This window comes from Phyllopteryx taeniolatus, chromosome 2 (genome assembly GCF_024500385.1).
Source record: "Phyllopteryx taeniolatus isolate TA_2022b chromosome 2, UOR_Ptae_1.2, whole genome shotgun sequence".
NCBI classification, from domain to species: Eukaryota; Metazoa; Chordata; class Actinopteri; order Syngnathiformes; family Syngnathidae; genus Phyllopteryx; species Phyllopteryx taeniolatus.
This window is the reverse complement of record NC_084503.1, coordinates 7,988,716-8,009,098: the sequence shown is the minus strand read 5'-3', so window position 1 is coordinate 8,009,098 and position 20,383 is coordinate 7,988,716. Positions and strand designations below refer to the sequence as shown.

Genomic DNA, 20,383 nt, shown 5'->3' with positions numbered 1-20,383 from the left:
GAGCCAGGCCTGGAGGTGGGGCTCGAAGGCGAGCGCCTGGTGGCCGGGCCTGCACCCATGGGACCCGGCCGGGCACAGCCCGAAAGGGTAACCTGGGTCCCCCTTCCCATGGGCTCACCACCTGTGGGAGGGGCCATAGGGGTCGGGTGCAGTGCGAGCTGGGCGGTGGCCGAAGGCGGGGACCTTGGCGATCCGATCCCCGGGTACAGAAGCTGCCTCTCGGGACGTGGAATGTCACCTCTCTGGCAGGAAAGGAGCCCGAGCTGGTGTGTGAGGTTGAGAAGTTCCGACTAGATATAGTCGGACTCGCCTCCACGCACAGCTTGGGCTCTGGTACCAGTCCTCTCGAGAGGGGTTGGACTCTCTTGCACTCTGGAGTTGCCCACGGTGAGAGGCGCCGAGTAGGTGTGGGTATACTTATTGCTCCCCGGCTTGGCGCCTGTACGTTGGTGTTCACCCCGGTGGACGAGAGGGTAGCCTCTCGCTGGGGTCATCGTTCTGCTGGGGGACTTCAATGCTCACGTGGGCAATGACAGTGAGACCTGGAAGGGCGTGATTGGGAGGAACGGCCCCCCCGGTCAGAACCCGAGCGGTGTTCTGTTATTGGACTTCTGTGCTCATCACGGATTGTCCATAACGAACACCATGCATAAGGGTGTCCACACGTGCACTTGGCACCAGGACACCCTAGGTCGCAGTTGGACGATCGACTTTGTGGTCGTGTCATCGGACTTGCGGCCGAATGTCTTGGACACTCTGGTGAAGAGAGGGGCGGAGCTGTCAACTGATCACCACCTGGTGGTGAGTTAGCTCCGATGGTGGGGGAAGATGCCGGTCCGACGTGGCAGGCCCAAACGTATTGTGAGGGTCTGCTGGGAACGTCTGGCGGAATCCCCTGTCAGAAGGAGTTTCAACTCCCACCTCCGACAGAACTTTGCTCATGGTCCGGGGGAGGCGGGGTACATCGAGTCCGAGTGGACCATGTTCCACGCCTCCATTGCTGAGGCGGCCGACCGAAGATGTGACCGTAAGGTGGTCGGTGCCTGTCGTGGCGACAATCCCCGAACCCGTTGGTGGACACCAACGGTGAGGGATGCCGTCAAGCTGAAGAAGGAGTCCTATCAGGCCTTTTTGGCCTGTGGGACTCCTGAGGCAGCTGATGGTTACCGGCTGGCCAAGCGGAATGCAGCTTTTTTGGTCACTGGAGCAAAAACTCGGGCATGGGAGGAGTTCGGTGAGGCCATAGAGAGAGACTTCCGGACGGCTTCGAGGAAATTCTGGTCCACCATCCGGCGTCTCAGGAAGGGGAAGCAGTGCAGCATCAACACTGTGTATAGTGGGGAACGGGCGCTGCTGACCTCGACTCCGCACGTTGTGAGTCGGTGGGGAGAATACTTCGAAGACCTCCTCAATTCCACCGATACGCCTTCCCATGAGGGAGCAGAGTCTGGGTTCTCTGAGGCAGGGTCTCCTATCTCTGGGGTTGAGGTCACCGGGGTGGTTAAAAAGCTCCTCGGTGGCAAGGTCCCGGGGGTGGATGAGATTCGCCCGGAGTTCCTCAAGGCTCTGGATGTTGTAGGGCTGTCCTGGTTGACACGCCTCTGCATCATTGCGTGGACATCTGGGACAGTGCCTCTGGATTGGCAGACTGGGGTGGTGGTCTCCCTTTTTAAGAAAGGGGACCGGAGGGTGTGTTCCAACTACAGGGGGATCACACTCCTCAGCCTCCCTGGTAAGGTCTATTCAGGGGTGCTGGAGAGGAGGGTCCGTCGGGAAGTCAAATCTCAGATTCTGGAGGAGCAGTGTGGTTTTCGTCCTGGCCGTGGAACAGTGGACCAGCTCTACACCCTTTGCAGAGTCCTCGAGGGTGCAAGGGAGTTCGCCCAAGCAGTCTACATGTGTTTTGTGGACTCGGAGAAGGCGTTCGACCGTGTCCCTCGGGTGGTCCTGTGGGGGGTGCTTCGGGAGTATAGGGTACCGAACCCCCTGATATGGGCTGTTCGGTCCCTGTACGACCGGAGTCAGAGTTTTGTCCGCATATCCGGCAGTAAGCCGGACTCGTTTCCGTTTAAGTCTGGGCGTCCCCGCTGAAGCTACTGCCCCCGCGACCCGACCTCAGATAAGCGGTAGAAAATGGATGGATGGATTTTGCTATCACAGCTTTGAGCATTAGACATTTCTGTATAATACTGTGTTCAGCTCCAGGCTGTGTGGGCCACACCAAAGCTCCAGCCACTCCACTTCCTGTCGATACGCAGACTCATCACCGTCTTTGATGAGGCCGATGACTGTGGTGTCGTCTGCAAACTTCAGGAGTTTGACAGCCGGGTGCGTTGAGGTGCAGTCGTTCGTGTAGAGAGAGAAGAGTAGCGGAGAGAGGACACATCCTTGTAGCGTCCCGGTGCTGGTGGTGCGTGTAGATGAGGTGGTGTCCCCCAGCCTCACCTGTTGTGTCCTGCCCGTCAGGAAGCTTATAAATCCACTGGCAGATGCCAGCCGAGACGATGAGCTCGAGAAGCTTGAAGGAGAGGCGTTTGGGTATTGAACACAGAGCTGAAGTCCATGAACAGGATCCTCGCGTAGGTCCCTGTGCCGTCGAGGTGTTCTAGGGTGAAGTGCAGTCCCATGTTGGCTGCGTCATCCACAGACCTGTTTGCTTTGTAGGCAAACTGCAGGGGGTCCAGCAGGGGACCTGTGACGCTCTTGAGGTGGTCCAGCACTTGGCGTTCAAAGGCGACTGTTCAACGACTTTAACTTTACTGTAGTGATGTCACCCGAGATGTCAAGGATTGGTCATGTTAGGTCTATATTCTCTTCCTTGTAATGTAATGAAAATACTGTACTCTCACTGAGCACACAGCTTAAAAGATAAATGTCAGGAAGTAATTGAGGTTTAATTCACTGGAAAGTGCAACCACGTCCGCCCATTTCTCAAGCCATGGAATTCCAATGATACACAGGGTTTTTGTTTAAAAAGACTCGAATTGGAAACTTGGCCTTCCAAATTCCACCAAGACTAGAGCGATTTTTTTTTTCTAAAAAAAAAAAAAATGAAAATAATTCTGGCCAATACCAGTGTGGATAAGCAATGCCACAAATTATATTGTGTTTAATATGGTTTAAAATTATGTTTCTTGTTCTCATTCCCAGATGAAAAGATGCACCCTACCTGAGTTTCCATCTACGCTCTTCTTTCTAACCCATCACCCTTGACCTCTGACCTTCATAGCTCTCAGTTGCCATCCCATCATGACCTTGCTGTGCCGTGGACGCCTGAAGCTTTTAGTAGCGTCACTAATGACCATCGTGCTGATTACCGGGCTCTACCTGCTATCTGGAAGCCTAGAGAGTGAGTACAAATTACACAAGGAAGTGCAGGATGTGCAAATAGTTTGAGAGTATTGAATATTAGTAACTATTATAATTTGGGTGTGTACCAAATCAGAAGAATGACACATTTGAGAACAGAAAACATCCTTATGATATTCAGGTCAATTTCCCTACTCCTGTTCAATTTTGATAATTTATGGAACCTACTCAGTTGCGTTCGAGTTTGCATTCCAATATTACTGGCAGATATTAAGACCACATGTTGTCAGCACTGTATAGTAATTTGAACCACAATAGTATCGTCAGCAAGGGGATTTATCAATTTTGTAATATAACAGAATGATTATTAGGGTTCCCACACGGAATACATTAGCTACGGGAAATGGCGATGAATCTGGAGAAATCACTGCATGTAAGCGGCAAGGCCGAAAACCAACATCAAATGCCCGTGACATTCGATCCCTCAGGCGGCACTGCATCAAAAACCGACATCAATGTGTAAAGGATATCACCACATGGGCTCAGGAACACTTCAGAAAACCAATGTCAGTAAATACAGTTCGGCGCTACATCCGTAAGTGGAACTTGAAACTCTACGATGCAAAGCAAAAGCCATTTATCAACAACACCCAGAAACGCTGCCGGCTTCTCTGGGACCGAGCTCATCTAAGATGGACTGATGCAAAGTGGAAAAGTGTTCTGTGGTCCGACGAGTCCATATTTCAAATTGTGGACGTCGTGTCCTCCGGGCCAAAGAGGAAAAGAACCATCCGGACTGTTATGGACGCAAAGTTCAAAAGCCAGCATCTGTGATAGTATGGGGCTGTGTTAGTGCCAATGGCATGGGTAACTTACACATCTGTGAAGGCACCATTAATGCTGAAAGGTACATACAGGTTTTGGAGAAGCATATGCTGCCATCCAAGCAACGTCTTTTTCATGGACGCCCCTGCTTATTTCAGCAAGACAATGCCAAACCACATTCTGCATGTGCTACAACAGTGTGGCTTCGTAGTAAAAGAGTGCGGGTACTTGACTGGCCTGCCTGCAGTCCAGAGCTGTCTCCCTTTGAAAATGTGTGGCGCATTATTAAGCGTAAAATACGACAACGGAGACCAGACTATTGAACAGCTGAAGCTGTATATCAGGCAAGAATTGGAAATAATTCTACCTACAAAGCTTCAACAATTAGTGTCCCCAGTTCCCAAATGTTTATTGAATGTTGTTATAAAAAAAAAGGTGATGTAACACAGTGGTAAATATGACCCAGCTTTTTTGGAACGTGTTGCAGCCATAAAATTCGAAGTTAATGATTATTTGCTAAAAACAATAAAGTTGATCAATTTGAACATTAAATATCTTGTCTTTGTAGTGTATTCAATTAAATATAGGTCGAACATGATTTGCAAATCATTATATTCTGTTTTTATTTATGTTTAACACAACGTCCCAACTTCATTGGAATTGGGGTTGTATGAGTGCAACACAAATTATGTTCAGTGTACCTTTGACATTTGAAGGAGGGTTTGTCTGTCTGAATTGGTATTGATAAATTTAAATCAACAATAAACTAGTAGAATAAATAATTTTAAGATGAGTAGCCCATGATCAAAATTATGTCACAGCTGTTTAAGACATGACTCTACAGGTAAAAATTGTGTTTTCATGTTGACATTTTGAGATTAAAGTTTATGGATCTATGCTCTCTTTCACTCAAAAAGAAGAAAACTTCCCAAAATACACATTTCGGTGTCATTTGTTTAACTGCCCTGTCAGTGTATCTGTAGAGTTCTCCTTAATTCACTAAACAAACTCCTCTACATATTTAAACATGTTAGGGGAATATATTCTCTCTATAACTGAAGAAGTTCTGTGGTAATTTGTTTTCCTTCATTCTTTATCCCTGCAGTGCCTTAGCAGTTCCAAATCAATGCAAATTAGCACATCGTAATGAATTTAAAATTAGATGAAAATTTTAATTCACAATTTACCTATCAATGTGGTGTTTTAGACATGACATAATTTCCCTACTGAGAAATCATCACCTAACTGCATTCACCTGTTGTGTCCCGGTACATAAGCCTGTATGCCCATGCTCCTCGCCTTAGCCAGATCAAACCTTTCAATTAGTAGCTCATATGTGCACGGTAGCAAGACACACGTTAACTATATTTGGTCTTGTCCTTTATGAACTTGGGAACTTCCTTCGTCACCACTTACCTCCAAGAGTAAAAACACCAGAAACAAAAGAAAACTGTGTCTAGGCTGGGGTCTGCTGTTGCATGTCTCTGCCTCTGCATGCTCGCAGCCACGCTGCAGGAAAAGGGGACGGGCGGGGGGAGCGTCTTACAGAGCCCACTGAGCATCATCTCCGGACCTCCCTCCAGAGATTAGAATGGAATATTTTTTAATTTATGTTTATTTGAGGTCTCCGATTGGCGGGTGACCAGTTCTGGGTGTACCCTGCCTCCCCCCCCAAAGTCAGCTGAGATAAGCGCCAGCACACCCGTGATCTTAGTGAGGATAAGCAGTAGAGAAAGTGGATGGAGGGATATTTATTTGACAGGGAAGCTGTGCCAAAGCAGGAATGTAGAAGTATTTAAGAGAGAGAGAATCATTAAAAAAAAAAAAAAAAAAACGCCCCACAAAAACGCACTTTTTGAGCAGAAGAAAAAGGACAGTGGCTCAAGCTCCCTTTTATGTCTATGTGTGCATGTCTGATATTACACACCAAATGGGCACAGTTAGACTTACCACAGTTTATTTTATTCTCTTTCACACATTTAGAAGAGAGACGAAAATTGGGAGAAGAAAGTCTCCAAAAATCAGTCATTCACTCAACATTTAAAAGTGGTATTAGTTCACAGTATTAGTATTCGTTCACCGTTGCCATTTTAGGTCACAGTGCCTATAGCAATTTTTATAGACCGTGTAGCTTCAGAAATACGTTTTTATGTGTGCCTGACAGTTTCCTGTGTCTTACTCTCCATCTCATGTTGCTCTCAAATATAGATTGCTTTATTTACCCTCATTAAATAGTTCGCAAAAGTAGATGCACAATTCTTCTTAATATATAAGTTGTTTATATAATTACTTTATTTCAAAGGATATATGCTCACAATTTAAGTTTTGTATTTTTTACTGATGTCATTGAACAGTCTAACAATGCAAACAAAATAAATAGCAAAGCGCAGTTCGGTGTCGACCAAGCCATTCATTGTGTTTGTGATGACTCGGCGCACTTACAGAACACCATGGATGCGTGGGGAGGGGGGTTCAGCGCTGCCGTGACGTCAACCGCCGCATCCAAAAGAGAGATGGTGGCAGAGTGCTTTCAAAGAGGAAAAGAGCAATACATTTTGGCGGCATTTTAGGCTGCAGTGAAAAAAATCATTGAGAAACTTGAAGAGGCCAAAAGTAAACCTTAAAGCAAGTCTCCAAATAGCCGTAGCCCGAATTCCACGAGATCCTCCCATGCCTTCATAATCGACTGAATCCATTCCCTTTATCATGCTGCTGGTCGTCGTCTCCTCCTCCTCATTACAAGAAAAGCCAGGGGTTTTCGTTGCAACGGTAACAAATCGACAGTATATTCAGGAGCTGCCGCCTACTTACGTCCAAACAAGCGGGAAAAGGAACTGCGCTACTTCCTGTTCGGTCTCTTTGCAACCATCAAAGCAAAGCAAATGTATTTATTTAGCGCATGTCCTACACAAGATTGCTCATTATGCTTTACATGATTAAAAGCATTTAAAAATAAAGAGAAGAAAAATATATAATATAAAGATTTTAGAAAAACATACAGTGAAAGAAAGATCACTTAAAAGTGAAATTGCTCCAAAATGTGTGCAGCATAGCAGCTAAAAGTTGCTTCACAATGTTTGCTTTGGACTCTGTCCTCCACATATTCCATTAATTATTATTTTTTTTCATATTCAGGACCAAAATCATTTAGTGATTTATTGACCAATAGCATAACTTTAAAGTATATTCTAAAGCTGACTGGGAGCCAGTGTAGAGACTTTAGAACTGGAGTAATCTTCTCTGATCCAGCCACAAATATGATGAGTTTGAATGCGCCATCCTCCTTGCGCCCTACCCTGCGGTGAGTGTCATGCAGAATAAGTGCAGTGTGACAGCTCCTTAAGACACTTGAGGAGGTAAAAAAAGGTCTAAAAAATGTTTAAATACATTTGCTGTAGCGTACACATATACTCCACTCGAACTAATCAGTGACAAAGCAAACAGAGAAAAACAGACCAAGGATGTTCAGCACCTCCAGATGCTTTGCCAAAGACTTCCCTGTAAAATGCACTTGGCTGTTTTCTGGTGTACTGTAACCTGATAAATGTCCGTACAGTTAATTGTCAACATGTTATGTTTTACGGCACTGTTTCACACACTAGTCCATACACCAAAGTAGGGCTGGGGGTAAAAAAATCCAATAACTCTGCTAAGTTGACTTGAAAAATTAGGTCCGCTGGGACCAAAAAAAGAAAAAAAAGCTCCACATGGAACCATGTTTGTGGCGCCTGAACCAGTTTTTCACATGGACATTTATTGGAGACTGACATAGTGTTGGGCCACTGTGATTTTTTTAAAGACACTCTTAGATGTGTAATGGACATAGAACATGATGTACAGTATGAGTGACCTTTAGTTTTTTTTTTAAACCTAGAATGGTAATCGCTGGCGCGCTAATGCTAATTGCAAATGCTAACCGTTTAGCAAAGGCTGATTTTTGTTGTCTCAAATTCTGTACTGAGTTTATACCATACAGTGAAATTTAAGGATAGAAGTCCAGCCCTCAGAAATGAGAATAAACTGCATGTACAAAATAATTGGTGGTTTGGTGTGTGCCACTCAAAGGAGAATGTGATTCAACTGAAAACTGTTCAATTCAGGCGCAGAGTCGCTGTGATGACAGACGCCACATCCAATAAGAGAAGTGGTGGCGAAGTTATTTTTGAGTGACAAGAGCAAAAGATTTGGGCCAAATTGCAGGCGCGGGAAGAATATGCAAACTCCATACAGGCGAGGCCGGATTTGAACCCAGGTCCTCAGAACTGTGAGGCAGATGTGCTAACCAGTCGCCCACCGTGCCGCCGGTAGCTTAGCAACCAGTGCAAAATATGGACACGCTTATGCCATGCTGTTGTCCCTTTGACCATCATCGAAAACCAAGTGCAGTGTGTAAACAAAATAAAGTTGAGTCTTCATCTTTTATTTGTGCCCTACCACAGACGGTCGGTCCCTGTTCCTTCCTCCCTGTTTGGCGGACACACCTGCATCTCTGTTCTTGGAACGAGCCATCCTAGAGTCACGGGTTCGAGAGGTGGAAGAAGAGAACAGGCAGATGAGACTACAGCTTAGCCAGTCACAGAGCACTGCTACCCAGTCAGCTGAGAGAAACTATGGCAACCAGCAGTGGGGCGCCTCTGCTGACACTGTACCAGAGGACGGGTATAACACAGCAGAGGAGAAGAACAACAACACTGATTGTCCAAGATTGCCTACCGTCCAGAAGTGTGAGGTAAAGAAACAATCCTTTACTTTTCCCAAACATATCAGGCTTGTCTCCTGGGTGGCTGTGCTTAGTGTCAACCTTGTTTGATTTGCTGGCATTATTACAAATGTGATGGTTTCATAACTACGTAGGTGTTGCAATTCAGTCATGCTGTACCGTCGTTAGGGGTGAACCAGCGAGTTGACTAATTGACCATTCGATGTGTAGACTTTACCAATGATCGTTGGACTTCAAATCTCCAGTCATGTGTTTTGCATTAATAACATGGACGCCTCACAGAAAGCACCAGATGAGATTTGTGTGTTTCATTTTACAGAGAAAGTGCTTTAATTTGCATTGACTGTTGAAAGCCTTCAGTGTGAAAGTTTATAGAAAGGCAATGAAAAATGTTACAGTAAGTGTACTTGTGGAGCGGTTCTAACACTAAAAAAAGAGCTAATGAAGTTCAATCTTGTGTAGTCTTATTGTATTGTCTTTGTGTAACCTTAAGTACTGCTTACGGCTTTAACACTATCAGGTCTTAAAATATGAAAATGGTTAACACTTGAGAGCATTTGTGGAAAATTATGAAAAGTAATGAAAATGTAATGAAATGTAATTGGTTTTATTACTTTCAGAAAGTAATTAAAGTAGTTACACTACTATTACATTTTCAACTGTGTAACTTGTAAAATAAAATGCACAGTAAAACAGGAAAATCAATTCTGGATATTTTCCAATCTGAGGCTTCAAACAAAAAAAACATTGTACATGCTAACCAATTTATTGCTCTTCTTATTGTGAATTAATTTGGTAGATCTGATAGAGAATTAAATTCCAATTGAAAACGCACAAATCTGGGAGGGAACTTGGAAAACTCATCCATCCATCCATTTTCTGAGCCGCTTCTCCTCACTAGGGTCGCGGGCGTTCTGGAGCCTATCCCAGCTGTCATCGGGCAGGAGGCGGGGTACACCGTGAACTGGTTGCCAGCCAATTGCAGGGCGCATACAAACAAACAACCATGCGCACTCACATTCACACCTACGGCCAATTTAGAGTCTCAAATTAATGCATGTTTTTGGGATGTGGGAGGAAACCGGAGTGCCCGGAGAAAACCCACGCAGGCACGGGGAGAACATGCAAACTCCACACAGGCGGGACCGGGGATTCAACCCTAGTCCTCGGAACTGTGAGGCTGACGCTCTAACCAGTCGTCCACCGTGCCGCCAACTTGGAAAACTTAAAAAAAGAAAAACAAAAGAATGATAAAGTTAATTAAATATACAAAATTACAATCATTTGTCATTTATCATTTACTATCATAAGGCCAGCCGCCAGTCGAACTCAAGGAAGCCGCTACAACGATTGTTAATGGTGTGCATTACGGTAACACGCTGCTGTGCTTCAAGGCCAACTTCAAAATATAAGCTTCATATGTTAAATACATTGGATATGGTGGACGACTGGTTAGCAAATCTGCCTCACAGTTCTGACGACCGGGGTTCAAATCCCGCCCTTGCTTTTGTGGAGTTTACATGTTAACCCCGTGCCTGTGTGGGTTTTCTCCAGTTCGTCCGGTTTCCTCCCACATCCCAAAAACATGCATGGTAGGTTAATTGAAGACTCTAAATTGCCCGTAGGTGTGAATGTGAGTGCCAATGTTTGTTTGTTTCTACGTGCCCTACGATTGGCTGGCAACCAGTTCAGGGTGTACCCCGCCTCCTTCCCGCAGTTAGCTGGCATAGGCTCCAGCACACCCGCGACCCTAGTGAGGATAAGCGGTACATAAAATGGATGGATGGATGGATAGATGGATATCCATGCCAATACATTGGACATCAATGCCCATTTTAGGCTTTTATTTTGAAATTGACACCTGGGGCGCGTTGCCGGCATGTTACCGTAATGCTTAGTATGAAGAATCGTTGTTTGGGCTAGCTTAACTGCTGAAACTTTTCGACTGCAGGATGACCTGACCAGAGTCATTGTTCATACAGTGTATTTCATGCCACTTTGGTGAAATAATTGCGCAAGGGGACCACATGTTCCTTGTCCAGTGTTTTGCTGTTTTTCTGCCATTTTTTTTTTCCAGATGGCTGAACAGATCAGTTGTGTTCCCTACCTAGAAGGGCAGACAACCCTGCTGCACTCTTAATATATGGCTTTCTTGTTTAAAGTCTCTCGCTTTGAATCAAAACATGTCCAAAAAACAGATGTTGATCCCTTTCTGAGCCGCTAGCTCCAATCTTTGGTTGTACTTGCTTCTCTAGTCATGATTCGCTGAGAGGCTACTGCTGCATAGTGCTGTTAGGGAGCTCAATGAAGCATTCGCTCCCTGGTGACTGGCTGACTAAGTTGGGAAAGTGCTTCATATGCCGCAGATCCCGCATTAAAAAAAAATAATAATAAAGAAAGAAAGAGGCGGCACAGTGGATGACTGGTTAGAGCATCAGCCTCACCGTTCTGAGGACCGGGGTTCAATCCCCGGCTCCGCCTGTGTGGAGTTTGCATGTTCTCCCCGTGCCTGCGTGGGTTTTCTCCGGGCACTCCGGTTTCCTCCCACATCCCAAAAACATGCATTAATTGGAGACTCTAAATTGCCCGTAGGTGTGAATGTGAGTGCGAATGGTTGTTTGTTTGCATGTGCCCTGCGATTGGCTGGCAAGCAGTTCAGGGGGTACCCCGCCTCCTGCCCGATGTTAGCTGGGATAGGCTCCAGCACGCCCGCGACCCTAGTGAGGAGAAGCGGCTCAGAAAATGGATGGATGGATGGAAATAAAGAGAAATAAACCAAGGATTTAACCAAGGACCGAGCAGTGCGATCAGTTAAAAGAGTGTCCAGACTTTATTTTCTACAGTTTTGAGAGTGTGTGTTGAGAGAGATGAAGGCTAACGGCTGAGAGAAAAAATAAATAAATAAATAAATAAAAGGTTGACCACAGGTTTAGGGCATTATCAAATTCTGATGGTATGATAACCTTTAGCAAACATATGAAGGTTTCATGGTATTATGGTATTGCAATTACTGCTCTGAAATTTATTATTTTGAAATATTGGGGTAAAAAAAATAATATTTGTAATAAATAAACAATAAACAGTCTTTTTCCCATTAAACACAAGCTATACTTGTATCGTTATGGCTCTATGCCTAATTTTAATATAATACAGAAAACACTGGACTAAAACACGTTGAAATTAGATGAATGGAAAAAAACGTTAAAAATGTTCTATTTCTACACTTCGGGCAACATGAAACTTCCCATACCCTAATTCCAGTGTAGATGTGTAGGAAAAGTATCTCTAACATTCAATACTCTCAAAATATTTGCACATACTGCAATTCTCTGTGTAAATATGTGTGCCTGTTGTGAGTAAACTATAAAGAAATTGCATCTACCAGGTGTCCCCGACTTCCATCCAAGAATAGCAGACAGAGTTGTTTTTTTAAACGTGGAAGCTGGGCGGTGGTCAAAGGGCAGGACCTTGGCGATCCAATCCCCGGCAACAAAAGCTGCCTCAATGGACGTGGAATGTCAGCTCTCTGGCAGGGAAGGAGCCCGAGCTGGTGTGTGAGGTCGAGAAGTTCCGACAAGCTATAGTCTGGCTCGCCACCACACACGGGTTGGGCTCTGGTTCCAGTTGGATTCTCTTCCACTCTGGAGTTGCCCCACGGGAGATGCGTGGAGCAGGTGTGGGTATACTTATTGCTCCCCGGCTCGGCGCCTGTACGTCCCCGGTGGACGAGAGGTTAGCTTCCCTCCCTCCGGACGCTCCCGCTGGGGACTCCATCGTTCTGCTGTAGGACTTCAATGCTTACGTGGGCAATGACAATGAGACCTGGAAGGGCGTGATTGGGAGGAACAGCCCCCCTGATCAGAACCCGAGTGGTGTTCTGTTTTTGGACTCCTGTGCTCATCACTGATAGTCCATAACGAACACCATGTTCAAGCATAAGGGTGTCCATACGTGCACTTGGCACCAGGACACCCACGGTCGCAATTCGATTATCGACTTTGTAGTCATGTCATCGGGCTTGCGGCCACATGTCTTGGACACTCGGGTGAAGAGAGGGGTGGAGCTGTCAACTGATCACCACTTGGTGGTGAGTTGGGTCCGATGGTGGGGAAAGATCCCGGTCTGACCTGGCAGGCCCAAACGTATCGTGAGGGTCTGCTGGGAAGGTCTGGTAGAATCCCCTGTCAGAAGGAGTTTCAACTCCCACCCCCGTCCCGGAGAAGGCGGGGGATATTGAGTCCGAGTGGACCGTGTTCGGTGCCTCCATTGCTGAGGCGGCTGACCGGAGCTGTGGCCGTAAGGTGGTCGGTGTCTGTCGTGGCGGCAATCCCCGAACCCTTTGTGGACACCAGTGGTGAGGGATGTTGTCAAGCTGAAATAGGAGTCCTATCGGGTCTTTTTGGCCTGTGGGACTCCTGAGGCATCTGATGGGTACCGGTTGACCAAGTGGAATCCAGCTTTAGTGATTGCTGAGGCAAAAACTCAGGCGTAGGAGGAGTTTGGTGACGCCATGGAGAACGAATTTCAGACAGCTTCTAGGAAATTTTGGTCCACCATCCGGCATCTCAGGAGGGGGGAGCAGTGCACCATCAACACTGTGTATAATGGGGATGGAGCACTGCTGACCTCGACTCGGGACGTTGTGCGTCGGTAGGGAGAATACTTCGAAGACCTCAATTCAACCGACATGCCTTCCCATGAGGAAGCAGAGTCTGGGGTCTCTGAGGCGGGCTCTCCTATCTCTGGGGTTGAGGCCACCGAGGTGGTTAAAAAGCTCCTCGGTGGCAAGGCCCGGAGTACCTAAAGGCTCTGGATGTTGATGGGCTGTCCTGGTTGACACGCCTCTCCAACATCGCATGGACATCGGGGCCAGTGCCTCTGCATTGGCAGACTGGGGTGGTGGACCCCCTTTTTGAAGGGGGACCGGAGAGTGTGTTCCAACTACAGGTGGATCACACTCCTCAGCCTCCCTGGTAAGGTCTATTCAGGGGTGCTGGAGAGGAGGGTCTGTCGGGAAGTCGAATCTCAGATTCAGGAGGAGCAGTGTGGTTTTCGTCCTGGCCGTGGAACAGTGGACCAACGGCAGGGTCCTCGAGGGTGCATGGGCGTTCGCCCAACCAGTCTATATGTGTATCGTGGACTTGGAGAAGGCATTCAACCATGTCCCTCGGGGAGTCCTGTGGGGGATGCTTTGGGAGTATGTGCTACCGAACCCCCTGATATGGGCTGTTCGTTTCCTGTACAAACGGTGTCAGAGTTTGGTCCGCATTGCTGGCTGTGAGTGATTCGTTTCCGGTCAGGGTTGGACTCAGCCAAGGCTGCCCTTTGTCACCGATTCTGTTCATAACTTTTATGGACAGAGGTTATAGGTGCAGCCGAGGCTTAGAGTGGGTCTGGTTTGGTGGCCTCAGTATTGCATCACTGCTTTTTGCAGATGATGTGGTTCTGTTTGCTTCATGAAGCCGTGATCTCCAACTCTCACTGGAGCGGTTTGCAGCCGTTTGTGAAGCGGCTGGAATGAAAATTTGCACCTCCAAATCTGAGACCATGGACCTCAGTTGGAAAAGGGTGGTGTGCCCTCTCCAGGTCAGGGATGAGATGAGTGGAGGAGTTCAAGTATCTTGGGGTCTTGTTCACGAGTGAGGGAAGGATGGAACTGGAGATCGACAGGCGGATCTGTGCAGCGTCTGCAGTGATGCGGACTTTATCGGTCCATTGTGGTGAAGAAGGAGCTAAGCCGAAAGGCGATGCTCTCAATTTACCGAACGATCTACGTTCCTACCCTCACCTATGGTCACAAGCTGTGGGTCGTGACCGAAAGAACAAGATCCCGGATACAAGCGGCCGAAATGAGTTTCCTCCACAGGGTGTCCGGTCTCTCTCTCAGAGATAGGGTGAGAAGCTCTGTCATCCGCGAGGGGCCCACAGTAGAGCCGCTGCTCCTCCACATTGAGAGGAGCCAGATGAAGTGGCTCGTGCATCTGATTAGGATGCCTCCTGGACGCCTCCCTGGTGAGGTGTTCCGAGCACGTTCCACTGGGACGAGAACCCAGCGACGACCCAGGACACGCTGGAAAGACTATGTCTCCCGGCTGGCCTGGGAATGCCTCTGGATCCCCCGGGAAGAGCTGAATGAATTGGCTGGGGAAAGGGAAGTCTGGGCTTCCCTGCTAAAGCTACTGCCCCCGCGACCCGACCTCGGATAAGCGGAAGAAAATGGATGGATGGATGGAATTTTTGGAATAAATGGGAGATTTGACACTGGCCTACAATTGCAAAGACTCTCAGGGACAAGGTTGGGTCTTCTGAATGAGGGTTGAATATCAGCCGTCTTGAAAGCTACAGGTACAGCGCCGGAGGAGACTGATGAATTTATAATATTTGAAATTGATGGTCCTAAGATTAAAAACAGCTCTTTAACATGTTTCCCAGGAAGAGGGTGGAGCAAGCACGTTGTCTCACGGTCGAGGTTGGATCTTTTGAGTAAGGGTCTAATAAATGCTATCTTGAAAGCTGCAGGTACAGCGCCTGAGGAGAGTGATAGATTTTTTCATATTTAAGATTGAAAGCCCTAAAATCAAAAACAGCTCTTTAGCAAGTTTCCCCAGAAGAGGTTCGAGCAAGCACGCTGTCTGTTTTGCCACACTAACGAGTTTTGTGAGTGTGACAAGGGATATTTCCTCAAAATAAGAGAGAGTAGCTGAATTAGGAGCCACAATGGTTCCCATATTAGTCTCAAAGATTAATAATTCAACTGGGCTTGAGGCACGGTGTCCTTAATCTCATTCCTAAAGAGCAAAATTTTTTTTTTTTTGTAAAAAAATTGCATGAAATCATCATCTGAAAAGGAGGAGCTGTTGGAAGTAGGCTGCTTTGGGGTTAGCAATGCTACTGTGTCAAATAAGTATTTAGGGTCTTTTTTTTTACTGCGAAAAAACAAAACAAAAACAATGAAATTCTTAATTTGCTAGTCTCCCTCCACTTAGACAAAGATATTAATAAAAAAAACAAATCAGAACAATATGATATATAATATAATATATTGCAAAACAAAATCATTATTTGTCTTACCATATTAAGTGTCGAAAGTAAACGTGGTCGTTGTCAGTGGGTTCCAGCTTAATTGCTGCGATTTAAAGCTTTCGATGAGATTCCGGTTTCTTTGGGATGCAGAAAAAGCTCTTTGGATCAATCTTATCAAATATTTTTGTCCAACCGATAATGCAACATGACACTACCATTATTATTATTAGATTGACAAAAACAACACAAGGCACATCTGGGCACACATACAACCCCAATTCCAATGAAGTTGGGACGTTGTGTTAAACATAAATACAAACAGAATACAATGATTTGCAAATCATGTTCAACCTATATTTAATTGAATACACTACAAAGACAAAATATTTAATGTTCAAACTGATAAACTTTGTTTTTAGCAAATAATTATTTAGCAAAAAATAATTATTTTATGGCTGCAACACGTTCCAAAAAAGCTGGGGGAGGGTCATGTTTTCCACTGTTACATCACCTTTTCTTTGAACAACATTCAATAAACGTTTGGGAACTAAGGACACTAATTGTTGAAGCTTTGTAGGTGGAATTCCTGCACTCTTTTACTACGAAGCCACACTGTTGTAACACGTGCAGAATGTGGTTTGGCATTGTCTTGCTGGGGGCGTCCATGAAAAAGACATTGCTTTGATGGCAGCATGTGTTTCTACAAAACCTGTATGTACCTTTCAGCATTAATGGTGCCTTCACAGATGTGTAAGATACCCATGCCATTGGCATTAACACAGCCCCGTACCATCACAGATGCTGGCTCTTGAACTTTGTGTCCATAACAGTCCGGATGGTTCGTTTCCTCTTTGGCCCGGAGGACACGACGTCCACAATTTCCAAAAACAGTTTGAAATGTGGACTCGTCGGACCACAGAACACTTTTCCACTTTGGATCAGTCCAACTTAGATGAACTTGGGCCCAGAGAAGCCGGCGGCGTTTCTGGGTGTTGTTGATAAATGGCTTTTGCTTTTGTTGGATTTATCTCACCCAACACCCATAAAAATGCACAAAAGGAATGAAGACGCTGGTTTCTTTTTCTCATGAGGAGGGCGTATGGGAGATTGTTCAGATTACAGCCTCTCATCACGCTCTAAACAATCTCTCCCGTCGCTCCTGTATTTATTTGAAATAGGGAGGTTTCTGATTTACAAGACATAACGTTCTAAGCAACAAGACACAACACACTAAGGGGAGGGTTTCAAGGTGAAGACATGGGACCAACACCTACCACGTCCCCGACCACGTCCTTGGTCAAGGCGCCCTTCCATCGGATGATTCCTGCTGAGTCATCTTCTTGAAGGCGAGATATCTTCCTCTCTCAAAATCGTCCATAATACTAATGCATGCTTAGCAAATAAATCGATAACTTCTACAATTTATTTAACAGCTTTCCATAGTAGAGTTTCGAGTTCCACTTACGGATGTAGCGCCAAACTGTATTTACTGACATTGGTTTTCTGAAGTGTTCCTGAGCCCATGTGGTGATATTGATGTCGGTTTTTGATGCAGTGCCGCCTGAGGTATCGAAGAGTCACGGGCATTCAATGTTGGTTTTCGGCCTTGCCGCTTACATGCATTGATTTCGTCTGGCTCTCCTGAGGGGGCAGGGGGGATAGCGGGGCGCGGGTTGGTTGGGGCGGTGGCATTGGGTCCCTGCGGCCTCCTCCGGGTGGCCGGTTGTCGGGGCACCTCGGTGGGGCCGGCAGACCACCCTGTATCCCTAGGTGTGGGACAAGTCCCATCCGCCGAGCTGCTCTCGAGTGGACTCCTGGGCCCGATCCCACCTCTCGATTGGGTGGGGTCCTCAGCCTCCGTGGTGAAGGCACAGCAATTACAGGACACTTCTATCAGTCATTGTGCATGCGAAATGGTGTCAATTCACGTGCTTGTGTCCACAGGCACACACCCCTGGGACTTTTTCGCTAGGTGTGGGGCCACTCACTTATTGCGACAAATAACTCATGAATATGCGAATTGCTTGGGTATCCCCTCACTCACACTAACCTCCTATAAACGTTTATAATTTACATAATCACTCCCACCACACTTCAGTTGTACAGCTGGGTTCACGACCCTTGTCCTGCATGCTTCTTCTCCTGTCCTTGTCCTGTTCTATCTTGTCCTGTCCTTCCCTCACAGGGTGTAGCACTACTGCCCCATACAACACTCATATCGAATGTTTCATTGTTCTAGATATGTAATGATTTACTTTACTCATCTTGTTTACAATTAGTGTTTTGTCTTCTGTCGTCGTCTCTCACTCCCCTCTAGAAACGTTGTTCTCTTTAACTGATCGACTCTGATTCTTGATAAATATCAATTATAATACTAAGAAACCACAGCAGCAGCTTAAAAACTCCACTGTAACACAGTAAACTGTCCAGGCATAAAAAGGGAAATAGATCCTCAATCCCGCTTGACCTAACACCCGAACAGGACAAAAATACTTCCATTATAATTTTTACACTGAAGCTTGTATCACATTTTATACCGTTACCATGAAGGGATTTAAGTTATACCGTGATAGGAATTTTAGATCATATTGCCCAACCTGACTTGAATATTTACAGTTTTATGTCTCCACAGGTAATACATGTCGCCTGCGTTTGTGCTGGACACAACGCCAGTAGAGACATGGTGACACTAGTCAAGTCTGTCCTCTTTCACAGGTGGGTTATGTTTTATTTACTTTTAGAAAATTAGTAATGGAGATCATTAGTGGGCAGCGGGGAGAATGGATTGACGGATAGCTGTTATAAAATAAAAATAATATATTTCAAATGTTTCCTGCAACCATTACCATTGGCGTACTCCTTCAGCATGTAGACTATTCTAGAGTATTAGAGTATTGCGCTGGACTTGAGTGTAAAATTTCAAGATAATCACTCTCAAGTAACGAAGGACGATTCAAACACTGCTTTGTAGGTAATTTTATTTTGTTCCCATTTGTGATGACCCCTGTGATTTGGAATCAAAATGCTTTGAAGGGCATCCTCAGTTGTGATCTGAAGTCATCTACACCGGTGATGATTAGATAAATGGTCAATGAGTTATGACCAAAAAGCTGTTAGCCTCACACCAGCAAAGACATTTTGGTCAGTGGCGACCATGTTTTCTAAATAAAATTTTAGAGACGTGTGTGACACTCCTTAAGACTGTGTACCAAGTTCAGGACTGATATTTGAAAATACCACAAGCTAATATGACATGATTGTGTACAATTTTATGAAAATTAGACTAAATTCACCATGGCAGTCTTCTATGGTGCAAAGAACATTTTGGAAACTACGCTGAGCTGAAATTGAAAAAAACTTAAGGTCATCACAAGCTTATCGGAAGAGGAGTATACAGTATCCTTTCAAAATCTGTGCTCGTGATATACCCAGAATCACTAAATATACTCAATGGTTTGGCCATTCGTGGCGCCTCCAGTAGGTTGTGCTTATGTGCTGTGAAGATAAAAGTTTTCTAATGATTGGGCGATTGTCAATGACTTATGGCCAATTTGCTATGAGCTGCAAATACATTTTGGTCAATGGCGGCCAAGTGTTTAAGTCAATTTTGCTCCAACTTTCCAAACTTGTCTGTATTTTTTTTCCCCAGAAATTAGAAATGTGATTGATTGATTTTGAACTAATTGAGTTGAGTTTTTGTCTCAAATTTCCAGGAGAAACCCTCTTCACTTTCATTTTATCACTGATGCTGTGGCCAACCAAATTTTGAGCTCCCTGTTTCAGTCCTGGATGGTCCCATCTGTGCAAGTTAGCTTTTATGATGCAGAAGAACTCAAGGTAAGAGTATGCCAGGCACGCATAACTGTGTCAGCCCTTGTCCCAATAGTTCTACGATGCCCTTGTTCTACAACGCCCTTGCCTCCTCCTCCCTGTTAGGAAAGCCTGAGTCACTACAATTATATCAAAAGACAATCTTTGCTGTCCAAGGTCTTCTTGAACAAAATTCATTTCACAACCAGGTTTAAAAGAGCATCAAAGTGAAGACATCAATACAAAAACGGCACAGCTCAGATAACACTAACACATAAGGTCAAAGCCTTTATCTGTGAAATCAGATTTTTCTTAATATTTTCTGTCAGAGGAATGTTGGACCTGTCTGATAAATGGATGTTCAAGATTAGTTGGAGGTTAAGCGTCAGTTTAGCCTGTAAGTTCAATATTTTATCTGTCTCAGAACTCTTTATAGATAATTTTTGTCTTCACAGAGACAATAAACATACACATCTCAAACATCTCATCTTTGTTTGAGATGTGTATATGTTTATGATTGAAGTTGTAGTTTTCACATTGTATCCTATTGAGAGTTGTTTCTTACATTTTGCTCCTCTCATTTACGTAAATAAGGTAGCCAAAATATGAACCATGGTTCTAAAAACTAGAAATCGTAATATCCTCAATGTTGTGAAAGGCTGTTGCACAGATGAAATATCAAGGAAATACTTTGAT

At 45.3% G+C, this 20,383-nt stretch overlaps 1 protein-coding gene across 5 annotated transcripts in view; it reads left to right on the top strand.

Moving 5' to 3' along the window:
* The window catches only part of large2 (LARGE xylosyl- and glucuronyltransferase 2), a 101,003-nt gene that overhangs the window by 43,402 nt on the left and 37,218 nt on the right, over positions 1 to 20,383 (top strand). For all 5 annotated transcript variants that reach the window (XM_061758255.1, XM_061758236.1, XM_061758245.1 and 2 more), the window contains 4 exons: positions 3,151 to 3,349; positions 8,574 to 8,863; positions 18,510 to 18,592; positions 19,591 to 19,714. In XM_061758255.1, the coding sequence (XP_061614239.1) occupies positions 3,250 to 3,349; positions 8,574 to 8,863; positions 18,510 to 18,592; positions 19,591 to 19,714 (597 nt within the window). In that variant the 5' untranslated portion in view covers positions 3,151 to 3,249. The remainder of the gene's footprint in view (positions 1 to 3,150; positions 3,350 to 8,573; positions 8,864 to 18,509; positions 18,593 to 19,590; positions 19,715 to 20,383) is intronic.